General features: G+C 43.1%; 1 protein-coding gene and 1 pseudogene across 2 annotated transcripts; one reads left to right on the top strand and one right to left on the bottom strand.

Moving 5' to 3' along the window:
* On the bottom strand, positions 1–27,702 carry Ywhab (tyrosine 3-monooxygenase/tryptophan 5-monooxygenase activation protein beta). 2 transcript variants are annotated; one of them, XM_045156719.1, is made up of 7 exons: positions 27,530–27,702; positions 10,073–10,112; positions 7,890–8,191; positions 5,212–5,335; positions 3,930–4,093; positions 2,464–2,559; positions 1–1,865 (listed from the first exon to the last, which is right to left on the bottom strand). In XM_045156719.1, exons 3-7 carry the CDS (start codon positions 8,187–8,189, stop codon positions 1,809–1,811), a joined length of 741 nt encoding a protein of 246 aa, XP_045012654.1. In that variant the 5' UTR covers positions 8,190–8,191; positions 10,073–10,112; positions 27,530–27,702; the 3' UTR covers positions 1–1,808. The 2 variants fall into 2 exon arrangements, with proteins under 2 accessions (XP_045012654.1, XP_045012653.1); XM_045156718.1 differs by lacking the exon at positions 10,073–10,112 and having other exon boundaries at positions 27,530–27,701.
* Positions 9,671–9,741, top strand: LOC123463154 (annotated as a pseudogene).

Genomic DNA, 27,702 nt, shown 5'->3' with positions numbered 1-27,702 from the left:
TAACTGATAAAATTCTTTATTTCACTTTTGAATTTTTACATTTTTCCTGATTATTCTGTGTAAGGTGAAACTAGAACTGTTTAAAAGACATACACAAATCTAGCACATCGGTAACTGGGGGTTTTTCTTTTTTGCTATACTATTTTCACAACCACAGGTGTGCTTGCTAGGCAATACAACCATCACAGAAGCAAACGTCAGGCAGAATACTGGTAAAAGGAAAAACAGACAGGCTTGCTTCCACTTCACTGCTGTATTTTCAAGCGCCAAGTATTAACTGCACATTTTTGTTCAGCTAGAAAGGAGGGGATTTTTTTTTTTTAATTTTTTGGTTTGTTTTAAATCAGTGCATGATTTTTTTTTTTCCTCATTTCAGCAGATAGACAAACAGATGACTCTAAGCTACATGGAATGTCAAAGGTAGAAAGGGGTGATGCTGTGGACTGACAGGCCTGGCTGTTCTTGATTCTCTTCAATATACTGTCCATGCAACTTCCCTGTGTTCTAGGGTGATGTCTAGACACATATAAAACTGACCTGGGTGAATGGTACACTTGGGAGATCTGGTGACAGGTACTAACAAGCATCATCAGGACTGGTTGCAATACAGGGAGAGAAATTATGGATACTTAAACATACTTTGGGATTCAGGTCATGGTCTGACTGAAGATCGACAGCTGTGCTGAGAACTGGGGAAGACGGGATGCTGGAAGCACATCTCAGTATCTCCAAGCAAGGTTTGCTCACCAGTGTCTCCCACCCTCTGCCCATACAGTAAAAGTGAACAAATGACAGACACAGACAGGCTTCCAAAAGAAAGCAAGGAAGCAGAAAGCTAAAGTTTAAAGGAAGAGAGAAAAACAGAAGTCAACAGTCAAAAGGATGGGAAAGAATGCTAAATTTCAAAATTTATATCCTTCAAGTTAGAAGGATCCCAAAGATTACTTGAGTTTGTGAGAGGCTGTCTCTACACAACATTATTTCCAAAGGTATTACAAAAGAAAACAGATACAGCCATTCATGAAATACACGTGTCTTTCCTTCCTCACTTCAGCAAGGGAATAAAACAGAAACAGATCCCTCTGTTTTCACAAGTTGCCCATCACACTGCTGTAGCTAAGGGGGTCAGTCACACACACCTAACTGCGTGAGCATGGGCCTTCTGTGCTGTCACAGCCCAGCTATCTGCCACAAGAATCTCACTTTCACATTTTGAATTTTCTCATGGAAAGACACTGTAGACATTTGAGGTCATGAACTTGTGTGACAACAGCCCCAAATGGCCAAGTGTCTATCTGTAAGCCCTTAACCACAGGCAGAATTACTGTGAATTACCACTAACCTCGGATGCCTAACATTAAGTGTCTCACTCCAAGTCCCAGCGGCACTATATAATCTCTATAACTTTCTGTACAACTTTACAACAGAATGGTATTTCAGTGACTATTTTGATATCAGATTAAACTTTCCAAAAAGTTACACATAATTCAGGCCTATTTTTCCTACCAGTAAGAGTTCTGCTAAGTCACAAAACCTCATAATCACAGTGTTCAGTTTTAAAAAATTAAACACACAGTAATCCTGTCAATACCGATCAAACTCAAAACATCAGAATGCAGTGGCATTTATGTGACCAGTCTGAGTTTTAGATACAAATACCAGCTGTTTATCCCATGGACCATTTTTGCTAGGCTGAGGCTGTGAAAAATCGCAAGGTCAACATTCAAAAAAAACTTTTTTATCGCACAAAGGGACATAATATGGAGGGTACAAAGTGACACTGAACAGATCACAAAGCACGACAGACATTAGTTCTCTCCCTCCCCAGCATCTGCTTCATCTCCCTGGTTTTCCGACGTCCATAGCTACAAGAGAAAAAGAAAAGCTAGAATCAATGTAGGGTCAATCTTCCTTTTTTTGGGGAGGGGGGGGAGCAGTCTGTATCACTCAGCTATTTCAAATTTCTACTTGGGAGGTGGTTCAGTGGTTTAAAGCACTTGCTTGCAAAGCCTGAAGACCCAAGTTTGATTCCCTGGCACCCATGTAAAAGCCAGGCGCAAAGTGGCACATGGTCTGTGATCCCAAGGAGCCTACAACAACGGGAGGCAGAGCCAGGATAAATCTGAAGCTCTCAGACCAGCCAGACTGGCATTTGTCCGCAGCAGCAAAAGACCATTTCAAAAAAGGTGGACAAAGAGCACAGACACTTCAAGTTTGTCCTCTGACCCTCACATGCAGGCTGTGGCACACACACGCCCATATACAAGTAAGTAAAAGTAGTAATTTTAAAACAATACGATTCCTTGTTATTGTGAACAATGAGGACTGCAAGGTTCACATCTTTAGTTGTATCCAAGTAGCCTAACAACTTAAAACAATGACTGTACTTACTAAAGTACAAACCTGCTCTGCAGTCTTAGTAGTGTGAACTAAGTAGGTGAGCAGGCGGGAGACAGCACTTACGGTGAGGTTGTCCCTGAGCAGCTGCATGATCAGGGTGCTGTCCTTGTAAGACTCTTCATTCAGTGTGTCCAGCTCAGCAATCGCCTCGTCAAACGCCTACAACAAGGAGCAGTCAGTTAGCAAAGAACTACAAATTCTCTGAAGCTGACTTAGCTAGCTAGTTTTTCCTAACAGGTGAGTGTATTTTCTCTTGAATGGTATTTTGGGAGAAGCTAAGCTATGAGTACCTTGCTTGCTATAGGTATACAAAGTACCAACAGCAATGATTTAAAAAATAATTCCTAGGCTGGCGTGGTGATGCACACCTAATGACCTGTATTAGACTCCCCAGTACCCACATAAAGCCAGATGTACAAAGTGGCACATGTATCTGGAGTTAGTTTGTAGTGGCTAAAGGCCCTGGCACCCCTATACTCTCATTTTTTTCTTCTCTCCATCTTTCTCTGCTTGCTAATAATAAATAAAAAATTTAAATTTAGCTTTATCTAGTAAGTAAACAGTATTACTGTTAACTCTCGAACATTTTTCTAGGGCAATTTGAAGAAATCTTATTTATTTTGAGAGAGAGAGAGAGAGGGAGGGAGGGAGAGAAAGAACGGGCACAACAGGACCTCCAGTCAGTGCAAACTCCAGACACGTGCTACTTTGTGCACTTGGCTTACATAGGTACTGAGGAATCCAACCTGAGTCCTTAGGCTTTGCAGGCGAGTACCCTAACCACTAAGCCATCTCACACCCCCTTGAATAAATTTTTAATTACCAAAGTCGGTTTTAATAGCAATCCTTTAATTTTTTGTTTAAGCTAAAAAGGTCTAGATGTAAAGGACAAAGGGAGACCAGTAGAGCTCACTCACTAAATCCTCTGTGGCTGAGTGATACAACTTTTAGGAACCTTCCCAAATTTAAAGGATTTGAAATAACAGTATGCATGGGAAAGAACAGTCCAAAAAAGAAGGCAGAAGATAATATAGTATACAAAGAAAACAATGGCCTGATTTCTTTCACCATGTCCTATCCTTGCACAAAGATGTTAATAAGCTACTAATACAACCACCAGAATGCTCTGCCCTGCTCCCCTTCAGAGACCAGACAAAACAAAATGACACTCTGTAGGTGTTTAGATGATTCACAATCAGGCCGGGCATGGTGGCGCACGCCTTTAATCCCAGCACTCGGGAGGCAGAGGTAGGAGGATAGCCGAGAGTTCGAGGCCACCCTGAGACTCCATAGTGAATTCCAGGTCAGCCTGGGCTAGAGTGAGACCCTACCTCGAAAAATCAAAAAACAAAACAAAACAAAACAAAACAAAACAAAACAACAATCAGGTCTGCATTTCCTAAAGTATAATCCTACCCCTAGAAAATCTCTGTAGACGTCTAGGACAGTAAGACTGTTGAGAAATAAAAAGAAGTTTTAGAACTAGAAAAAACTATTTCACTACGATCAGAAACCAAGGACCTTCTCACCGTTTTTGCCAGGCTACAGGCCTTTTCAGGAGAGTTTAGAATCTCATAGTAAAAGACTGAGAAATTCAGTGCCAGGCCAAGTCGAATTGGGTGTGTAGGCTGCATTTCTTTCTTGCTAATTTCAAACGCCTCCTGGTAAGCCTGCTGGGAGTTTGACACAGTGGCTGGAAAGAAGATGGAAAATATTAAAGAACAGCTTCTTTGACAGTCTGCCTCACATGCGGGACCCACTGTCAGAGTATTCTGGTAAGCCGGGCTGATGAAGTGTAAGTGTCCCCACCACTTAAATTTGCTGAAATGTTTATTCCAGATACTGTATCAAATGCTTCAGAAGAAACACGGCCTACTAACCCAGCTTAACAACATGTATATAACTTTTAATAATTCTTACGGTGAAAGGAATGCTTCCCTATAGTAGTTTCATATAACTAAGTACACTAGTAGTCTCTCACCTGTGGGGTGGGTATACGGGAGGATACCTGAGAGACAGGTAGTACTGACCCTATGGATAGTGTTTCTTTCCTACACATACATGTCTATGATAAAGTTTAATCTACAAGCTAGTGCATTGATGGACAGAACAATTATAACAATAGGCTGCAACAGAATTTTGCACTCTGAGACACAAGCACCAAACTACAAATGCCCAAGATGGTAACTAGGTAGGAAGCACATACAGGGTAAGGTGATCAGGACAAAAGGATGACGTGGCCTGAGGACCATCACATTGTACTTCATTTACTTGCTTAGATTGATGTGCACTTTAAAATATGATTGTTTATTTTGGATATTTTTGTTTGTTTTTCAAGGTAGAATCTCATTCTAGTCTAAGCTGATCTTGAATTCACTATGTAGTCCCAGGGTGGTCTCAAACTCATGGCGACCCTCCTACCTCTGCTTCCCAAGTGCTGGGATTTAAAGGTGTGCACCACCATGCCTGGCTATTTTGGAATTTTCTATTTAATATTTTGATTGCAACTGACCTTGAGTAACTGAAAATGAGTAAAGTAATCATGTTCAAGGATGGGCTTAAAACCTTGCCTCTAATATGAGGCCAATTAGTTACTTCTCATATAAACAGCTCTCCAAAAACTTCTAATGCCCTATGTATTTGTTTCCTAGTACATGTGGCTGTCAACTCTCACAACCCGACTCATGACAATGCTGTGGTCTTTAAGTCTCATTACTGTGATGTTAGTGTCTTTGGGGGACAAAGTAAAAACTGACAGAGACAAAATAAAAGAAGGCTAGCTCTCCAAATGACCAACAGAATACTACTTACTTTGTTTATTATCTCCAGATGCAACCTCAGAAAGATACCTAAAGTAATCGCCTTTCATTTTCAAGTAGAACACCTTACTTTCTGGCAGTGTAGCATTGGGAATGAGATATTTGTCCAACAGCTCCTAAAAAATGATTCACATTGTTATGAATTTTCAATTGATTATGTTAAAATTATGTATGAGATTAAAGATATGTACTACCACTACCAATTTTTCTGAAGATCAAAATAGAAAAAACATTTTTCAATTAGCCTCTAACTGCTGTTTATCCCAGGTCATAACAGCAGATTTCTGTCCCACTAACATCCATAAAGGGTTAGTTCTAATTCAGCCAACATAGTGAAATGCTATGTAAAAATGATTGTGCAGGGCTGGAGAGATGGCTTAGCAGTTAAGTGCTTGCCTGTGAAGCCTAAGTACCCCGGTTTGAGGCTCAATTCCCCAGGACCCACGTTAGCCAGATGCACAAGGGGGCGCACGCGTCTAGAGTTACATCTGGAGTTCATTTGCAGTGGCTGGAGGCAGTGGCTGGAGGCCCTGGCATGCCCATGGCCCATTCTCTCTCTCTCTCTGTGTCTCTCAAATAAATAAATAAAAATAAGCAAAAAAAATTTTTTAAATGATTGTGCAGAACTATACTGGTAACATGAAAAGGCACTCAAAAACATCTAAGTGAAAGATCACAAAGAAAAGAATCCCATTTGAATATTAAATATGTGCATGCACACAAATATAGGGCATTTCTAATAATGATTCTAGGAATAACAGGATTAGAAGTGACTTTTATTTTATACTCTCCTGCCTGGTCTTTTTTTTTTTTTTTTTTTTTTTTTGTTTTTTGAGGTAGGGTCTCGCTCTAGTTCAGGCTGACCTGGAATTCACTATGGAGTCTCAGGGTGGCCTCGAACTCACGGCAATTCTCCTACCTCTGCCTCCTGAGTGCTGGGATTAAAGGCATGCGCCACCACGCCCGGCTTCCTGCCTGGTCTTTTAAAACAAAAAATCCACATCAACCTGTGTTACTTCTGTAATTAGAGGGAAAAAATACATATCCATCCTTAGAGGAAAAGGGCACTAATAGAGCAACCAGCCAAGAACTAAGTTTAAACTCAATCTGACCTGGGCAGACAACCTCTTCTGCCACTTACTGTCTGTATCTATATGACCCTGGACAAAATCCCTTATGACCCCAAGCCTCAGTTTCCTTGACTGTACAGTAGGGATCAGAAGAGCCACCTTCTAAGATAGTTATGAGGACAAGTGAGCTAATGGGCATAAAGTGCTTAACACACTGCCTGGCACGCAGTAAGCACTCAAGTCTAGTACTATGAACAATAAATTCCTTTAAACATTTATGCTTACAACAAAAGTAGTTCTGAAGGAGTCCAAGCTTCGTATACAGAGCAATATTTTCGAAGAGTTGTTTTAGAATGTGGCATCCTGAAAAACTGGTTAAGAGGCAGTAAGTACCAAGCTCTTCTTCACATCCTCTCAGATGCTCTTAAAAGCTGGTCTACATGTCAGGAATTATGGAACTTTCTTGCCCTTGGAATGCATGCCATACTTCATCTGAATACCAGATGTACCTAACATTTAGGAATGAGTGCACTATTAACAAACCCCCAAGTGACCAACAGGCAACAAGTTTAGCCATGACACACTTATCTTACAGCAGTAAGTGCACTCAGAAGACAGCTGAATGCAAAGCTTAGCTAAATGGGGATTCTTCAATCAAAGAGAGAGAGTGCAAGACACAGTAGTTGTTCTAACACTTGTTTTGCAGACACACTGCTGTGACTCTTATAGGTTAGGGATGAGGAGTACTGCCTAATGGCTGACAAGCTTTGTGCTTTTTCAAAAGAAAGGTGTCATGGACAGTAATTTGGAGAAGCAGCCAGCAAGGAGGAGGTAGATCAACAAGTGTGAATTCCTTTTCCCTTCAAAGCACCCTCACTGTTCATTTTACCTGATTTCACCTGGAAGAAAAAAAAAGTTCCCAGTGGGCTCAGGATGTGAGGGAAAGACAGTATGATCATGATTCGCCCTAGGATATGCAGCCCTCCCATCCAACCCTATACTGGCTCTCTAGAGAGTGTTACCTGATGAGCACTTAGATAAAACACGGGAGAAGGAGCCTCAAACCATCTGACTGACATTGGAGTGAATGTTGCCCTTCATGGATATGCCTGACCTTTAGAGAAAATCGGGATTCTACACCCTGCGAGGGCATGGCGAGGAAGAGGCTAAAAGGGAGCTCAGCTGTTAGCTCCTGTCTTCCCTGCTGGAGCTGACAACTCTACTGAGACCAAAGTAGAGAGCAGCCTACCTGTGGCTGTACCTGTCTAAATATTCTATCTATTTTCTAAAGGACATGCTGCCCAGAGCACAGTGTAAGAAGATGGCAGGGCAAAGGCTTAAACTCTCCAGTCTTTTCTAGAATGTTGACTAAATGTTCGTGCTTGCCAGAGGTCTTCTGGATACAAGAGGCAAATAACCCCAGAAAAGATGAACCACCTCTGATCAAAGCAGGAACAATGGGTGTTTCAAAGTGGACTGCAAGGGGTTTTCAGCTTTGAGGCTCACCAGCTACTACCCCTCTCTCATAAGCTGTTCAAGAGCTTGCGTTCTGATGATGAGCAGACCACGGTTTAAGCAGAAGAGCCACCCTGGCCCTTACCAGAACATCGTTGCAGATGTCCTGCAGCTCCGCCTCGATCTTCTCCCGGTACTCTTTGCCCATCTGCTGCTTCTTCTCATTCCTCTCTGTTTTCTGTTCAATGCTGGAGATGACCCGCCACGAGGAACGGCGGGCACCCACCACATTCTTGTAAGCAACAGAGAGTAGGTTTCTCTCTTCGTTGGAGAGTTCGTGACCCTGCTCTGTGACAGCCTTCATGGCTGCAGCCATGTCATCGTAGCGCTCAGCCTGCTCGGCAAGTTTGGCTTTCTGTACCAGCTCACTTTTGTCCATGGTCATTCCTAAAACGAGAGAGAGGGAGACAGGGAAAGAAGGCAAACATCAGTATTTTGGTCAATTTGTGCTCTTGACAAGTCCTACAAGGTAAACACACTCCCAATAACCTTCCCCCTCCCCCTTTTTAGAACAGAAAAAGTGAAAATACAGAATAAGAGAAAGGACATGCCCAGAGCAGCACTATAAGAAGACAGCAGGGCCAAGGTTTGAACTCTCCAGTCTCACTTCTAGAGCTTTCTCTGCTCCCACTATCCTACTCTGCTTCCCAATACAGATCTGCTTAGTAACGGCTTCTTTTGGAAGGCAGCTATGCTAACCACTATCTATACCCACCAATGCGTCTAGAATTGTTTCTTTTTTCTTTAGTTTTTTTAAAAATATTTTTATTTATTTGAGAGCGACAGGCAGAGAGAAAGAGGGAGAGGGGGAGAGGGGGGGGGGGAGGGAGAGAATGGGCACACCAGGGCCTCTCCAGCCACTGCAAACGAACCCCAGACGCGTGCACCCCCTGTGCATCTGGCTAATGTGAGTCCTAGGGAATCAAGCCTTGAACCAGGGTCCTTAGGCTTCACAGGCCAAGCACTTAACTGCTAAGCCATCTCTCCAGCCCCTATAATTGTTTCTTTTAAAATTTAAGTTAACTTTATGTCCTTTAATCCCTCAGTAATTGCTCCCCTCCTCCCCCGCAAGTAGGGACTCATTCTAGGCCAGGCTCACCTGGCATTCACTACCTAGTCTCTGGTTGCTCCCAATCTCACAGCGATCCTCCTATCTCTTTCTCCTGAGTGCTGGGATTAAAGATGTGTGCTAGCATGCCAGCAACTGCCTGCTGTTTAAGGGTTAAAGCTAGGAAGATCGCAAACATGGGATGTGAGTTTGGTTCATAGAAGCAGTGTGAAAATGATGGCTGGGGTGGTGCATGCCTGTAATCCCAGAGCTGGGAAGGCAGAGATGAGGGTCCCTAGGGCACTGAGTGACCTTGACTCAAAAAGGGTGGACAGAACTAAAGAGATGGCTTAGTGGTTAAGGCATTTGCCTATGAAGCCAAAGGGCCCAGGTTCAATTCCCCAGGACCCACGATGCAAAAGGGGCACATGTGCCTGGAGTTTGTTTGCAATGGCTAGAGGCCCTGGCGTGCCCATTCTCTCTGTTTCTGTTTGTCTCTCTTCTGTCTGTCTCTGCTTGAAAATAATTTTTTTTTAAAGGTGGATAGTTAGTTTTGCATGGGCTATAGGCCCTGGTACGCCCATATTCTTTCCCTCTATCAAGCTGCTTTTCTCTCTCAAATAAATAAATAAACCTTTTTTTTAAGAAAGGTGTAGTGCACTGGGCATGGTGGCACATACCTTTAATGCCAGCACCCGGGAGGCTGAGGTAGAAGGATCACCATGAGTTTGAGGCCACTTTGAGACCACATAGTGAATTCCAGGTCATCCCAGACTAGTGGAACCCAACACACACACACAGATACACACACTCCCTCTCTCTCCAGCGAAGATTAGCATGACCCCTGTGCAAGGATGACACGCAAATTCATGAAGTGTTCCACATTTTAAAAAGGGGGATGGGGAGATGAGGTAACAGTTAAGGCTCTCGCCTGTGAAGCCAAAGAACTCAGGTTCAAATCTCCAGATGGCATGTAGCCAGATGCAATGATGCAAGCATGCAATATCATCAGTGCGCCACAAGGGGGCGCACGCATCTGGAGTCCGTTGGCATCAGCTGAAGGCCAGGTAGCATCCACTCTCCCTCCCTCCCTCCTTCTCTAAAATATATAAAAAAGGAAACCCTACCTTAGCGTTTAAAAAAAAAAAAAAAAGTGGACAGGGTTTCTGAGCAAAGACGCAAGGTTTTCCAGGGGCCTCAACATGCACATGTGTACTTACAAAAGCTAGGAGAGAAGAGTGCAAGAAGCCCAGCCAGAACCTGAAACCATAAACAAATTCATCTGAACCATATGAGTTCTGAAACAGATAAATATCTTCAGTTTATTTTTATTTTTGGTTTTTCAAGGTAGGGTTTTATTACTCTAGTGCAGGCTGACCTGGAATTCATTATGTAGTCTCATGGTGGTCTTGAATTCATGGGGATCCGTCTACCTCTGCCTCCCAAGTGCTGGGATTAAAGGCAGGTGCCACCATACTTGGCTATTATATTGGATTTTTAAATATAATTTTCTAATATATATTTCAATATAATTTTCTAAACACCAGGAAATCATCCCACTAAAATAATCACCATTTAGAGTAAGGTAATTTTTAAGTTAACATCTTACTTAAAAAGTATTTACTAATCAGTAAGAATTAGTTTATGTGCTAACTCCTTAAATATGTACATATGCCTCCATACCATAGTCAAGACATGCTACATCGTGATAAACAGAAGGAATGCTACTTTAATACTATCACTATTCATTTCTCTGCGCATGTTTTAGACTCTGAAAATGATTAATTTAAAAACAGAAGATGGGCTGGAAAGATGGCACTTGACTGCAAGGTGAAAAGGACCCAGGTTTGATTCCCCAGGATCAACGTAAATGAAGCCAGGTGCACAAAGTGACGGGCATGTGTCTGGAGTTCGTTTACAGTGGCTAGAGGCCCTGGTGTGCCAGTTCTCTCTTCCTCCCCCAACCCTTCACTCTCTCTCATATAAATAGACAAAATATTTTTTAAATAGAAAGTTTCAATTCCCTAGGACCCACATAAACCAGATGCACAAGGTGGTACATGTGTCTGGAGTTCATGTGCAGTGGCTGGAGACCCTGGTATGCCCATTCTCTCTCAAAATAAAATAAATTTTAAAAGAAAAGAAGCCCTTTACATATAAAATGGTTTTGCTTCAGAAGTCTCTTTTTTTTCAAGGTAGGGTCTCATTCTAGCACAGGCTGACCTGGAATTCACTATAGTCTCAGGGTGGCCTCGAACTCAGGTCGATCTTCCTATCTCTGCCTCCCGAGTGCTGGCATTGAAGGTGTGTGCCACCACGCCCAGCTTTCAGGAGTCTTTTTTTTTTAATGTTCAAAAGAGAAATTCTAAACACAGGGTCTTAGAACATTAAATGTTTTATCAGCTAAAACACAATCATATAAAGTACCAATTCAGAAAGAGTAGGTTCTGCTTCAGTCAGGGGTTTTCTTCCAATTGCTTATTATCTAATCTCCAGAGCTGAGTCTAAGAGAGATGCCAGATATAAGCTTATACTCAATGAAGCAAGTCACACTCTGCCACACCATTTTTACCACAACACTAGCACATGAACCTACAGCAGACAAGAACCCTCAGGAACACGCCACTCACTTGCCCCCAATCCTAGAGCACCCCACAGTGGCGACAAGTCAGAATTTCTGTCTGATGACAACATAGCAGAAATGATGCTGTTTACTAGGCTAAACCCCAGGATCTCCTAAAAGGTCATGTGTTCTAGATGTGCAATATCCAAATGGTAGACTTTCCACCAGCCCAGGTCCCGGGGCTGACTGTGCAACACCAGACATGCAGCATGAAAAGGACCTTCTGTTAAGGCATTTAGGTATGGGCGGTATCAGTTAACAACATAATCTAGTCTACTTTAACACAAGCACATAAAAATACCCTATTTAATCATCTTTAAATTATATGCTCTCTAGTGTGTCTCCCTTTTTTGACCATATTGCCTTTGGTACCATGATAAATGTCTATGATCAGGGCTGGAGAGATGGCTTGGTGGTTAAGACATGTGCCTGTGAAGCCAAAGAACCTGTTTGATTCCCCAGAACCCATGTAAGCCAGATGCAAAAGGTGGCGCATGCCTCTGGAGTTCATTTGCAGTGGCCAGAGGCCCTAGTGCATCCATTTTCTCCCTCCCTCAAATAAATAAATAAATTTTTGAAAATGCTCAAATAATCCTGGGCTGGAGAAATGGCTTAGTGGTTAAGGTGCTTGCTTGCAAAGCCAAAGGATCCAGGTTTGATTTCCTAGGACCCAATCAATGTAAGCCAGATGCACAAGGTGGCACAAGCATCTGGAGTTAGTTTGCAGCAGCTGGAGGCTCTGGTGCTTGTACTCTCTCTCAAATAAATAAATATTTTTTAAAAAATCCATGGGCTGGAGAGATGGCTTAGCGGTTTAGCACTTGCCTATGAAGCCTAAGGACCCCGGTTTGAGGCTCGACTCCCCAGGACCCACGTTTAGCCAGATGCACGAGGGGGCGCACGTGTCTGGAGTTCGTTTGTAGTGGCTGGAGGCCCTGGTGCGCCCATTCTCTATCTATCTGACTTTCTCTCTCTCTCTGTCACTCTCAAATAAATAAACAAAAAAAAATTTTTTTTTAAAAATCCCGCTTCCCTGCTCCTAAAATGTCAAGTGTAGGAGAAGAAAGCCAACTTTCAATGGCTCAGTGAACTTAAGAAAATGCCTGTCCAACCTATAGACTTACAAGCCACTTAAGATCCACTTGAAGTTCCTAATTCCTACTATGTTATAACAGAGTCAATTCACAGCTAAGACATTGGATACAATGAACAGAGACCAACCAAGGTTCAGAGATGTGAAAGGGTGTGTGAAAGGGTGCCTCTAGACTCTCCCGCCCTACCAGGACCAGCGCTGAGCACTTGGTCCTCCTTTTAAAGCATTTAAAAATGTCAAAGGATCCTGATTATTCTTTTTGTTATTTGAAATAGTCTCACTCTAGCCCCAGGCTGGCCTCACACTCACAGTGGTCTTCCCACCGCAGCCTCCTGGGTGCTGGGATTAACGGCATGTGCTACCATGCCCAGCCGGAACCCGACTACTCTTCCTTGACTTCCTCTCTTTCCTAAAATAATATATGGCTTTTCTGGCTTGGGGCAAACCATTCCAAGCTTCTTTGAGACTGCCACAGACTTCTCAGATTGAAAACCATGTTTGTTACCTTAAGACTAAGTAAACACACACCTAAATAAGGCCTGTTTCTAAAACTTTCAATTACACATATACACAACAACAAACTAGACAACTGAAGATCCTGATGCCTACTGCTTATGTAACTCCTGACTTACATAACATGGGTTTTGAAGTAGCTAGTGCAACGTCAACAGGAAATGGGTTATACAACATGCAGTGGTGTGGAGGACGGCAGAAGGCAAGAGAGAAATGAAGTTGCTCCTTCTCATCTGTAATCTGTCTCCCATCCCTAGCCTTTCATTCCCCCGCTGCTTCTTGCCTCATTCTCTAGCCCCTTCCTATCTTTGCCAGAAGACCTGGTATCTATCCTGACTCCCCAAGCCAAACTCTGTCCTTGCATCATCCTTTCTCATTTATTTATTTTTTCCATTTATTTATTTATTTTATTGTTTTTTTCCAGGTATAGTCTTGTTCTAGCCCAGGCTGACCTGGAATTCATTATGCTGTCTCAGGTTGGCCTCAAATCCACATGAATCCTCCTACCTCAGCCTCCCAAGCACTGGGATTACCACCACACCCATCTCCATTCACTTTTTATTTTCAATACAAAGATCTTCAGAAGATGGCTCCCTTCATCATCCCCTCCAAGAAGCTTTCCTTCAGCCAGTCCTGAACTGTTACTTACTGGCCACATGTGGTTGGCTATCTGTTTGAAAATGTGACATGCTATCTGTTGAAATCACAGTATTTTGGAAGCAGGTCATGGTGGAGCACACCTGTGATCCTAGCACTTGGGAGGCTGAGGTAGGAGGACAGAGACCAGCCTGGGGCTACAGAATGAGTCATCCTTGGATAGAATGAGACCCCCACCATGGAAAAACAAACAAGAAATGCAAGGTAGCTGGGCATGGTGGTACAAAGCTTTAATCCCAGCACTCAGGAGGCCAAGGTAGGTGGATCACCATGAGTTCAAGGCCACCCTGAGACTACATAGTGAATTCAGCCTGAGCTAGAGTGAAACCCTACCTTGGAAAACAAATAACAACAATAATTAAATAAAACAAAAATTAATAAAGTGACAGTATTTTGGATACTAAGAGTAAAATAATTTTTTTGTTGTTTCTTTGAAGTAGGGTCTCACTCTAACTTTGGCTGACCTGGAATTCACTATGTAGTCTCAAGGTGGCCTTGAACTCACAATCCTACCACCTCTGCTACCCAAGTGCTGGGATTAAGACATGCACCACCACACGAACTCAGTAAAATAAATTTTAAAAAATATTATATCTATTTAGGTGGCACATAGGTCTGGAGTTCATCTGCAGTGGCTGGAGACCCTGGTGCACCCATTCTATCTGCCCATCTCAAATAAATTAATAAAATATTAAAAAATTATTGGATATGATAGAGAATGGAGTTTCAAAGGGGAAAGTGGGGGGGGAGCATTACCATGGGATTTTTTTTTTTAGTAATCATGGAAGTTGTTAATAAAAAAAATTGAAAAAAATTATTGGGATTGGAGTGATGGCTTAGTGGTTAAAGTGCTTGCTTGAGAAGCCTAAGGACCCAGGTTTGATTTCCAGTACTCACACAAGCCAGATGTATATAAGGCGGTGCTTTTGTTAAGTTCATTTGCAGTGGTTGTAGGCTTTGGTGCACCCTGCCTCTCTCTCTCTCTCTCTCAAATAAGTAAATAAATAAATAAAAAGTTTTAAATATATATTTTACTTATTTGCAAGAAGATAGACAAGAGAGAGAATGGGCATGCAAGGACCTCCATCCACTGCAAATAAACTCCAGATGCAAGTGCTACCTTGCACATCTGGCTCTATGTGGGCACAGGGGAATCAAACCCAGGTTGTCAGGCTTTAAAGGCAAGAGGCTTAACCATTAAGCTGTCTTTCCAACCCTAAAATAATTTATGTTTTGGTACTTTCCCCCTTCTGGAGCTAGGGATTGAACCTAGGGCCTCATACATGCTAGACAGACTTTAATACAGTAGCATCACCTCAGCCCTTGCTTTAAGTTTTTACAAAAGCTATTGGAAAAATCTGAAATACATTTCTTGACATTTTGTTTCTATTGTACAGCATTGTTCTTAAGATGAAAATGTTGTTTCAAAGACTTTCACCCATGCCTGTCATGTCTTATCACACTTCAGTACTAAATCATTTGTAACTATCTCAAGTACCTTCCTACACTGTAAACTACCACAGCATCCTGCATGTGATTGGTAGGAACAAGCATCTATTAAATAAAGACATCCAGAAATGAGGGAAACCTCACAATTTGGTGATATTCTCCCCTTTCTCTCTTCCTATACTATATACTATCCATCACCCAGGCCTTTGCCCTTGCTCAATAATCTCTATGACTCCGTGGTGGCCATTCCATCGTTTAAGCCAAAACTCCACCTGGCTTGCTAAGTGCTTCATAACCTGGCTTCCACTTCCTCACCCATGAAGCTTTCTTGCCCACTTTTCTTTAAATACACATCTTTCTCTCTGGCTAGACACTCCCATATTCTTTACAAATGCTATGCTCAGACATGCTTGAACCTACTTTTGCAGTCTCTTCGCTGGAGCTACAGGAAATGCATACACAACATCCAATAGCCCATAGTCACACAGCTACCGATGACTCCCAATGTGCCTGCCGCCTGTTACAGTTCAAGGCTTATTTTCTTCTATGGCACAGATGGTCAAAGTTGGCCACATACAGTTTTCACATATGTGCTCTCAGAAGAAAGCCTTACATGTAATCTCTAAAACTGGGTTAAGCACAAAACTCATGCTCAGCCAGGAATGGCGGTGCATGCCTTTAATCCTAGCAGAGGTGGAAAGAGCACTGTGAGTTCAAGGGCAGCCTGGGACTGTAGAAACTCTACCTGGAAGAAACAACAAACAAACCACCCCCCTCATGTTCAAAGAAATATTGTTTTTTAAAAACATTTTTGAACATTCATCTGAAAAAACAAAGAACACAGGCTGTGTGTCTTGTCTAGCAGAAAAGAAAAGGCACTGTGTGTCACAGTGCAATTTGCCACCTAGCAGGCCTGTTAAGTCCCAGTCTCCCAGTGTAGAAAATGAAGATACCAGCTCCTCTCTCAGAAAAGGTGCTGCAAGAACCAGGGAAAAATTAATGTGAAAATCTTTCTTTAAAAAGTACATGGCGCACAAACAAATCCAACCATTATTTCTATAAGAGTACATTTATGCCACTGCTTTAACTCCTGGAATGTGAGCTTTAATTTATTTAATTTAATTTATTTATTTGCAAGATAGAGCGAGGAGAGACAGACAGAGAATGGGCACGTCAGGGTCTCGAGCCACTGCAAATGAACTCCAGACGCATCTGCCCTTTGTGCATCTGGCTTACGTGGGTCCTGGGGAATCAAACCTGGGCCCTTTGGCTTGGCAGGCACCTTAATCACTAAGCCATCTCTTCATCCGTGCTTCAGTTTTTTTTTAATTTTTATATATATTTGAGAGTGACGGGCGGGAGGGGGAGAGGGGTAGGGGTAGGGGAAGGGAAGAGAGGATGAGAATGGGTGCATCAGGGCCTCCAGCCACTACAAACATACTCCAGATACATGCGCCACCTTGTACATCTGGCTTACATGGGTACTGGGGAATTGAGGCTCAAATCTAGGGTCCTTAGGCTTCACAGGTGAGCCCTTAACCACTAAGCCATCTCTCCAGCCCCTCAATTTTTAACATATATACAATCCCAAAAAATACTGGGGATATTAGCTTAGTAGTAGAAGAACACCTGCTTCACATGTACAATGCCCTGGGTTCAATTTCCAGGGGGGGAGGGAGGGAGGGGGGGAGGGAGAATGGAAGGGAGGAAAAAGGGGCATTGAGAGTCTAGATTAATTTTACAAAGGAAGTGAGTTTGTTATTAACCTAAGCCTTAACCGCTTAATGAACTCAAAACGGGTAACCATGTAACTTTTATTTAGTAGTTGTGCATTACATTTTCTGGGGATAAGCAGACACAGTTTTTCATCAGGACATACCTGTCTTCTGAGTTTTTTGTTTTTTTTTTTTAAGTCATTTTACAGAGAAAGAGAGAATGAGAATGAATGGGCAGGCCAGGGCTTCCAGCCTCTGCAAATGAATTCCTCTGAATGAGGGTCCCCACAACCATATTTCGATAGTCTTTGTTTTCTACAGGACTATAGTCTTGTCATCCCACCCAGCACCCGTACAACCAATCGGTCCTATGACAGACTCACAGCAGGCCACAGGGAGTCTTAGGTCTGGCCTACTTCAGGAAGGTGCTGACAGGCTTGAGAACAAGTGATGACAGTGTCAACCTGGTCTAAGCCCCTGGAAGTAGCAACTCACAGGACTGGGAAGCATTTGGTAATAAGTCTAACAAATGCTTCATGAGATAGTGAGATACTAGAACCAATCTAAAGACCCAACAATAGGGGAATGGTTGAAAAAAATCAGATGGTAAAGATCACATAGCCCTCAAAAGAAGGGATGCTATCAGGAAAAATGTACTTCAGATGGATGGGGGCTGGGAGAAGGAAGTTGTACAATCTTTCTGTAAAACATTCTGACAAGAACATGCGCATAATTAGAAAAGTCAACACCAAATGGCAAAGGTGCACTAATCTCACCAGTTACCTCTGGGTGATCACATTTTTAAAATCCTCATTTTCTTTTAAAATTTATCCCCCTCCCCCTTTTTGAGAGAATCTCACTTTGTAGCCAACGCTGGTCTAGAACTCATGATCCTCCTACCTTAGCCTGAGTGCTTAATTACAAAAGTGCACCAACATGTCCACCTATGTATTATTTTCAAAAAGCATTTTTTACCCCATGTCGAGTGGTGGTCATAACACAGACCAGACCAGGCACAGGGCCTGGGCTGGGGTGCATGTGGACAAGTTTATTGTCTTCTCTTTCTACATACTGTTATAGCCTGTGATAAACATTATGGGGCCAAACTCTTTTGTTTCATAAGAAAAAAAAAGCTAAGTAAAAAAGAAGCCACTGGTGTAGACAGAAATTCCCATCACTAATCTCGGTATTGAAGATCAAACCTAGAGCCCTATGCGTGCTAGGTGGACATTATCTTTTTTGATACCCTTGATTTACCATTGGATACACACATACCCAAGCCCTTGCCAAGTTTTGAAAAATATTTTATGTAGTATTTAACAAAGAGTGAGAGGAAGAGAGAAAGAGGGAATGGGTACACCAGGACCTCTAGCCACTGTAAACCAACTCCAGATGCATATGTCACCCTGTACATCTGGCTTATGTGGGCTGTGGGGAATCGAACCTGGGCCCTTAGCTTTCACAGGCAAGTGCCTTAACCACTAAGCCATCTCTCCAGCCCTTGGTTTATTTTTTTAGGCAGGGTCTTGCTCTAGCCCAAGCTGACCTGGAATTCACTAAAAAGTCAGGCTGGCCTCAGACTCCTAGGACCACCACACCCAGCCCCCTTGGTGTTTTGAGACAAGGTCTCACTATGCAGCCCAGGTAGGGCTGGAACTCTTGAGTCTCCTGTTTCCACTTCCCAAGTACTGGAATTATAAACTTATGTCACCACATCAATAATAATAATTAATAATAATTCTAAAGGTGATCACAGAATAACAGGATTTCCTACAAACAAATGAAACACTAACTCTACCAATGCTAGAATGGTATGTGTGGACTAACCCTAACGGGCAGTGCTCAATATTTTGCTTAAGGGACATTTTTCTAGTGGGAGTCAGACACTTATCTGAAAGAACAAAGAACATAGGCTATCTATGTGTCTTGTCTAGCAGAAAGGCCATGGCACTGGGTGTCAGTACAATCTGCCACTGCACAACACTTAAGGGCCTGTCAATTCCAAGTGGCCAGAGCAAACATCCAAGAACAAAGATGGGAGGATCCATTACTACTTTATATGTGAGTGTGTGTATATGTATGTCACACATACATGTATGGTTTTTTTTTTCAAGGTAGGGTTTCACTCTAACTGACATTGACCTGGAATTCACTATGGAATCTCAGGCTGTCCTCCTACCTCTGCCTCCCAAGTGCTGGGATTAATGGTGTGCACCACCATGTCTGGCACTAATTTATATTTTTATTTATTTTTTAAACAGACTTAAATATATATATTTTATTTATTTATTTGAGAGAAGAGAGAGAGAATAGGTGTGCCAGGGCCTCCAGCTACTGCAAAGGAACTCCAGATGCATGTGTCCCTTGTGCATCTGGTTTACGTGGGTCCTGGAGAATTGAACTGTGATCCTTTGGCTTTGCAGGCAAACTCCTTAACGGCTAAGCCATCTCTCCAGTCCTGATTTATATTTTTTAAAAATTATCTGGGCTGGGTGTAGTGGTTCATGCCTTTAATCCGAGCACTTGGGAGGCAGAGGTAGGAGGATTGCTGTGAGTTCGAGGCCAGCCTGAGACTACATAGTGAATTCCATGTCAGCCTGGACTAGAGTGAGGCCCTACCTCAAAACAATCAATCAATCAATCAATCCAGGCTGGAGAGATTAAGCCCTTGCCTGTGAAGCCTAAGGACCCCTCAGTTGGAGGCTCAAATCCCCTCAAGACCCATATAAACCAGTTGCACAAGGTGGTGCATGTGGCTGGAGTTCATTTGCAGTGGCTGGAGGCCCTGGCATGCCCATTTTCTATCTGCCTCTTTGTCTGTTGCTCTCAAATACATAAATACAAACAAAAAAAAATTTAAATTATCCTTAAGCACACTCTGGCTCTCTGATCACTTGGGAACTTCCAGCTGTGGGTGAGTTTTTCTCTCGGAGGCTCAGCCCAGCCAGGAGGCCTCTCTGCATGGGTTCTTTATCCCCTCCAGCTCCCCACATCTGGGCAGGAGCTCCTTGAACTTTCATTTTTCTTTCCATACTTTATCTGGTCACATGTACTCCTGAGCTACACATGGCCCACATGGGCTTTTGGGCTCCAAGTGGTGTACTTCTCCCCACTTTATTTCCCCTCACCTCTCAGCCTTCCCCTTTCCACACTCGTTTGTAAAATCTGAATAAAATGTGTTTTTCTCTTGAAAAATATTATTCTTAAGAAAAAAAAGTAAGCCAGGCATGGTGGTGCATGTCTTTAATCCCAGCACTTGGGAGGCAGAGATAGGAGGATCACCGTGAGTTCAAGGCCACCCTGAGACTCCTAGTGAATTCCAGGTGAGTCTGGGCTAGAGTGAGACCCTACCTCGAAAAAAAAAAAAAAAAAAACAAAAAAAAAAAAAAAGAAAGAAAGAAAAGTTAAAAATGACTGCTGTGCCTTTGAGAGACATGAAGTGTATTTTTTAAGGAAAAAAACCAGTCCCTTATAAAGTAATAAGCTTTTAATTTAGAAACTTGTTACAAAGTTTAAATGAGAATTTCATTATCTATCACACATCAGAAATTACCTAAGCTTTATACACAGAGGCATCTGTTTTCCAGAAATCCCCACATTTCCATATAATAATCTGTTTCCTCAGTGTTAATAAGCAGACATTCATGGGTATCAAAAAAGATAATGTCCACCAAGCACCTATATAGTATTGGTAGGAATAAAAGCTCATAGATCGCTTTTTTTTTTTCCCCCTCTCCCAAGGTAGGATCTTGCTCTAGACCCGGCTAAACTGAATTCCCTACTATGTAGTCTCAGGGTGGTCTCAATTCCAGGTGATCGTCCTACCTCTGCTGGGATTAAAGGCATATACTACCACACCCGGCCGTAGATAGTTAACACTTTAGCCACTTCACAAAAATGCAATGCATACAATCTAATGTATGTTGGAAAACTGAAATGAAAAACACACCAGAACTTCCAAGGTTTTTGGATTTTCCACTGAGAGGAGGTTCAAAAGAAATACAAGCAGTTCCCCCTCACCATCCCCAGGCTACACTCTCCTGGAACACAAGAGGGCAGTACATGTTTAATGGTACAATGCAGGGCTGGGGCGATGGCTCCTGGATAAGAGAACTTGCTACAAACATGAGACCCTCTCAAGCAAGGCCAGACTCCACAGAAGCCACACAAGAAGCTGGGCATGGCCACACATGCCTGTAACCACACTCCATGGGCAATGGAGGACAGAGAATCACTGACACTCTCTGACGGATAGAGATACGGACAGATACCCCATCTCAAGAAAGTAAGTACATGGATAAGCGGAAAGAGGACAGGTCTCTGCACATACATGCACAGGGTGCATCTATCTACAAACGTGCATACACTACACACATCATGCATCTCACAGCATACCACACACATACAAAATGAAAGAACACTGTTTCTCCTTGGAAAAGCAAGCAGCTAGAATTAGAGGGACAAGGTTTAGTTTATGAGTTTATGTTTCTAACTCCTTTTATGGGACAGCAGTGGGGTTGTATAGGAGAAAAGAGGACTGTAAGTGGTTTCCTATAGGTATAGAAAGAAATACATGGATGAATTAAGGGCATGTACAATTTCCAAGATGTTAAAGAGAAAAAGCAAAGGTCAAAGGATATAAAGAACAGAAATATAAAGAACAGAGAGGAAACTGATTAAACATTTTCAAAAATCTAGGCTCAGAGATGGCTTGGTGGTTAAGGTGCTTGCCTGCAAAGCCAGAGGACCCAAATTTGATTCCCCAAGACCCACATAAGCCAGATGCACAAGGTGGGGCATGCATCTGGAATTTGCAGTGGCTGGAAGCCCTGGCGCACCCATTCTGTCTCTGTCTGCATATCTCTCTCAAGTAATAAATAATTTTTTTTTTAATCTATGCTCAAAAGTCTCAATGGTAAGCAAACAACTGCAAGTTCTCAACAGGATTCACAGACGTGCCACCCCAACAGAGCACCTCCAGCACCACAGCAGACTACAGCTAGAGAAACACCTGCCAAGCCACTGCAGGAGGGACTGAGAGTCAGCGGGGCCAGTTGGTTAGTGGGTGTTATCCAGAAAAAGTTAAGCACTCCTGGCTCTCAAAGAAAACTACTCACTGAAAAACACCTACTCTAAAAATGTCTGCATTCCTTTTACACACAAAATTCGGTCTTGTAATAAGTTTCATTCAAAGGTTTGCAGGTTCTTTGTTGGAAATGCACATGTCTTTAATCCCACTACTTTTGAGGCAGAAGTAGGAGGATCGCCGTGAGTTCGAGGACACCCTGAGACTATATAGTTAATTCCAGGTCAGCCTGAGCCAGAGTGAAACCTTACCTTGAGGAAAAAAAACAAAAAACAAACAAACAAACAAAACCCACAATACATCTGAAATCCAGTCATCAGTTTCATATCCAGTGAACACTGAATTGTGAGGGGGAAAAACTGCCTCTTTTCAGAACCCTTCCTTCTTTCATAGCAGTTATAGATGTTGTGATTTGTTCTGACACAGGGTCTCAATGCAGCTCAGTCTCACCTGGAACACCGTTACATAGCTGAGGATGACCTTAAACTTCTCATCCTCCTTGCCTCCAGGAACTTGGTCCTAGGATTACAGGTTACCCACTCCCAGTCTTTCACATCATTTATCATCACTAATTATGTCCAGTGAGCCAAACTTACTTTAAATAAGGAAGGCGTTTAGTGGTATGTCCAAAGTCACACAATGTGAACCAATAACACATGTGGCAATACACTCATCTCTTGCCTATAAGTGATCAATTGAAAAACAAACTCAAACTCAAGGACTGGAGAGATCGCTTAGCAGTGAGGCACTTGCCTGCAATGCCAAATGACCCAAGTTCAATTCCCCAGTACCCACATAAGCTAGATGCACAAGGTGGCACATGCATCTGGTGTTTATTTACAGTGGCTGGAAGCCCTGGATGGCCCATTCTCTCTCTTTCTGCCTCTTTCTTTTTCTCTCAAATTTAAATTTTTTTTTTTTTTTTTTTTTAGGTTTTTCAAGGTAGGGTTTCACTCTAGCCCAGGCTAACCTGGAATTTACTATGTAGTTTCAGAGTGGCCTCGAACTCATGGAGATTCTCCTATCTCTGCCTCCCAAGTACTGGGATTAAAGTTGTTCACTACCACACCAGGCCCAAAGATCTTTTAAATACCTACTTACAATGAAATTTTGTTTCTAAGGACCCTCATTTAAAGGAAATTGTTTGGTGTCATTGAAAAAATAGGGAGCCCAATTACTACAAGACCTGACAACTTAGACTTTTCTAATTTGGTAGATATCTTCCCTCATCTCCTTGCCCCAATATAGAAACCCTACAAATCTACACAGAAAAGTACTATAACAAATTAATAAAGGTCATGTACACATTCTGTGAGATGAAGAGCCTAGGACTGTGGGCCAAGTCACCAATAAACTTCTTCCATCGAATGAAATACTAGAAAAGTCATCTTTCCACAAGCTTTGTCCTGATGTACAGCAGCAGTTTATTTTACTTATTTACCTACTTTTTCATTTTTCAAGGTAGTGTCTTGCTCTAAGCCAGGGTGACCTAGAATTCACTATGTGGTGGCCTTGAACTCACAGTGATCCTCCTACCTCTGCCTACCAATTGCTAGGATTAAAGGTGTGTGCCACCACACCGGTTACACCAGCCCCACAGGTCTGTATCAGTACATACTAAACCTCAATAAATCACAATGTATTTATCTTCAAAACAGGTTAAAATTCCAGCTTAAGCACAGTATCTTTTTTATTTATTTTTAAGCGGGGGGTGGGGGTGGAGAATGGGCACACCAGGGCTTCTAGCAGCTGCAAACAAACTCAGATGCATGTGTCCCTTTTGTGCATCTGGTTTTACATGGGTTCTGGGGAATGGAACTCAGGTCATTAGGTTTTGTGGGCGCCAGAACTGCTAAGCCATCTCTCCAGCCCTAAAACACAGAATCTTTAAAAAACATATATATATATCTGAGAGAGAATGGGTATACCAGGGCCTCCAGCCACTGCAAACAAACTCAGACACATGCACCACCTTGTGCATCTGGCTTATGTAGGTCCTGGGGAACCGAACTTGGGTCTTCTGACTTTGCAGGCAGCAAACACCTTAACCACTAAGCCACCTCCCCATCCCAAAACACAGAATCTTAAATGTGATACATATAAAAAGGTGTTTCCTTTTTTTTTTTTTTTTTTCTCCAAGGTAGAGTCTCACTCTAGCCCAGGCTGACCTGGAATTTACTATGTAGTCCTGAACTCACGGTTTTCCTTCTACCTCTACTTCCCAAATGCAGGGATTAAAGGCTTGTACCACCACACCTGGCCCTTAAACACAGTATCTTTACTATGATGCATATAAAGAAAAATTAAATAAAAAACATACACATTTGCTGTTCTACCAAAATTGAATCTATCATTCATTAGGGCCAGATGACCTGGGTTTGATTCCTGACTCCAGCACCTACCTTGTGTCAAGTATGTGTCCTTGGCAAAAGTACTCTCTTCATCTCATTTCCTCAGCATATAAAATGGACCTAACAACAGCACTTGCCTCTCACTGCCTTACGACAAAGCTTGGCATACAGAAAGTGCTAAAGGGATGGCAGACAAATTATCTGATGCTACCTTCAGCAGTGGGTGATTAAGTTATGTGGGTGGACTCTGGTACATGTCAATGCTACACAGCATGTATTCTATGCCTAATCAACATACACTGATATATATATATATATATATATATATATATATATATATATATATATATATACATATGCTTAGAACATTAAAAATCTGCTACAGGGGCTGGGGAGATGGCTCAGCGGTTAAAGGTGCTTACTTGCAAAGCTCGACAGCCCTGGTTTGATTCCTCAGTAGCCACATAAAGCCAGATGCACAAAGTCACGCGTTTGTCTAGAGTTTGTACGTGGAGCAAGAGGCCCTGGCTCACCCAATCTTTCTCTCTCTCTCAAATAAAGATATTGTTGTCAAAAATCTGCTACAGGAAGTTAATCAGTGGATACTGTATAAAATAACTTGCATACCCTTATATGTCATAGGATAACTGTAGATAACAACAATGTACTGTGTATCTCAAAAGACTGGAGGAAAGGATTTCATTTTCACTATAGCAATAAATGTACAAGGAGGTAAACATGCATGAAGAACACACAACTTATGCATAACATGAATATGTACATTTTTAACATATCATTTAAAATTAGTAAGTGAAAAGAAGCAATATTCCAGATGCTCATTTTCACTGAGGCTGTCATGACACATCAAAGACTGCATGACCAGCCTAGCATGATGCACACCTGCAACCCCAGCACTTGGGAAACTGAGGCAGTAAGTTTGAGACCAGCCTAGCTACAAACCAAGACCCTGTCTCAACATAAAGACTGTATTATCCTTCAAACTGTACAAATGACTTAGGGAAACTGGAGTGATATCTGGAAAATAAACTTCTATGCCATTTTCTAAAGCAACATGTGTACAAAGACAAGAATGGGTCTTATCGGAATGCAACTAGAGAAAAAACATGAACTCTAATGACTAAAACCCAGCAAAACCAAAGCTTTTATTTAGCGACTTACAGTTTGTAAAGAGACTTCACGACCTCTTTGAAGACAGGGAAACTAAGAGCCACAGGTCGATTAAGGGGCTGAAGCCCACACAGCCAGAACACACTGCAGGCAAGACTCAATCGCACTCACCCAGCCCCGACCTCAGTGCTGTTTGTGGATGCACAGCCAAGTGGGGAAAATGCACTTTTTTTGAGGCAACCCAGATCCCTGGAGACTCTGCCTAGGGAACTAGCATCAAGGGAATTTGCTCGACCTGGTTTTATAGAGGCTGCCTCCCTGATCTATAGATCTCCAGTTCTAAAATGGCTTCACCATAACACAAGCACTGCATGATGGGAAGTGTACAGAAGATTATAGGGTAGGAGCCATACTCCAGGGACTGTCCGTCCGTACATATTTGCTACTGATATAAGAGGATATTCAACCTGAAAGTAGTTGTGCGGTTTAGGCCAAATCACCTCATTTTCATTAAAAAAAGAAAATCTGTAAGATGGGTGAATGCCTTCTTATCTCATTAAAGGTAGAAGATAGGAAAACAATTAAGCAGTGTCTATTGAATTTTTTAGCCTTCCATCTCAAAGACAAGCTTAAAATTCTAACTAGGGTCAAGTAAAACTTACAGGTCTTATACTTTCTACAACATATCTATTAAGGACAAGAGTCTAAAAAGGGGGCCCTGACAATCCCAGGTAAGAAACAGGGCACACTGGAGGCAGTCAAGAGAAAAAAAATCCACTAAGAATCAAGTCACGGCCACATAAATTTTAAAAGCCAAAAATGCCATGTGTTCAGCTGTAGAAACTGTCTGCATGTGTGGTTTCAGAAACACTTGCCATACATCCGCTGAGAGGCGCAGACCATTTTCAAATTCCTATTTCACCTTTCTGCTTTGGCTCCTGTGGCCAGCTGATCTGATATATTTATAACAACATACTGCCAAATTCCAGCTCTCACCCAGAGCAAGTAAAATCACAGCGTGATGCTATCTAGTCTTACCAGAAAGAAATGCAGTTGAAGGCAAGGACAAGAGGCACGCATTTTTCTAGAATGGTTGGCAAATCCTTACCAATGCTGCCACCTTTGGAAACCCCACTGCATACAAGTTCTCCATTTGCAATAGGAACAGATGTCCTCATCTTCTCAAGAAAGGGGTCCACATCCCTCCTCCCACCGCACAAATTTCAGACGGAAAAATGTGGGGGGGGGGATTTGGGACACGGACACAAAAGGCTCTGGCAATAAATGACAGTGAATACCATGGGAAAACAGTCAATTTTCAGCAACTGACATCTCCTCCCCCCACCCCCGATAATCAAGCCTGAGTCAATAGCCGGTTCCAACAAAATCTATTTCTTGATTCAAACCTCAAACCTGCTAGGGAATCTCGGATCCCACTAGGTTACCACGCCAGCGAAGGATGATGAAACAGCCTTACTGCAAAGTGGGAGGGGGATTCGCCTCAGCTGTCCCCAAGGTTAAACCCTTACTCATCCTGGGGCAAGTCCAGAAGGTGGCATTGGGACTCCGGAATTCTCTTTCCATAGCTTAAATTCCAATTCCTGGAAGCCACAAAGCACTAAGCAGGGGGGGGGATGGTGGTGGTGGTGGTGGTGACAGGGATGAAACGGACGGTTCTTGTCCATCAAGGCGCAGGGAGGGGTCCCGCCGGGATTAAAAACGATGTACGATGGCGGGGGTGGGAGGGGAGAGTCCAGGGTCCACGGCGCAACTGTCCTATTCCAGCGCGGACGGGGCCGCACCCCGCCTGCAGGGCAGAGAAGGAAGCTCGGGCTCGTCGGCGAGAGAGGCGCTGGGGCCCGGCCCCGGAAACAGGGAGGGGCCGCGGCCAGGCCGGGCCGGGCCCGGGGCGCAGGAGGCCGCGCGGGGACCTCGGAAGGCCGCGCGCCCGCTACCCCCGGGGACGCAGTCCCGGGACCACCGAGATGGCCTCAAGCCCAGACGGGGCTTCTCGATGCCGGGGCCCCTGGGGGGCCTCGGGCGGGCCCCGCGCCGGACTCACCGTGGGAGGACTGCCGGGGGTGGGCAGAGACGCTTCCTACGAAGCTCTGAGGGCGGCGACCGCGTCCTTCCCAAGCCCACTCCCAAGGCGGCGTTCACGGACGGCAGCGGCGGCGGCGGCGGCGGCGGCGGCAGCTACCGGGACTCCGGAATCGGCAGCGGCAGCGGCTGTGG

Source organism: Jaculus jaculus, chromosome 8 (assembly GCF_020740685.1).
Source record: "Jaculus jaculus isolate mJacJac1 chromosome 8, mJacJac1.mat.Y.cur, whole genome shotgun sequence".
In the NCBI taxonomy this organism is placed as follows: Eukaryota; Metazoa; Chordata; class Mammalia; order Rodentia; family Dipodidae; genus Jaculus; species Jaculus jaculus.
Note: the sequence above shows the minus strand (reverse complement) of the source record. Positions and strands in the feature narration are given on the sequence as shown.

Coding starts and splice junctions, on each gene's coding strand:
- Ywhab (XM_045156719.1), bottom strand. CDS start 8,189: ATGACCATGGACAAAAGTGAGCTGGTACAGAAAGCCAAACTTGCCGAG. Junction 5,336..7,889: donor ACATCTGCAACGATGTTCTG/GTAAGGGCCAGG, acceptor ATCATTTTTTAG/GAGCTGTTGGACAAATATCT. Junction 4,094..5,211: donor ATCTGGAGATAATAAACAAA/GTAAGTAGTATT, acceptor TCTTCTTTCCAG/CCACTGTGTCAAACTCCCAG.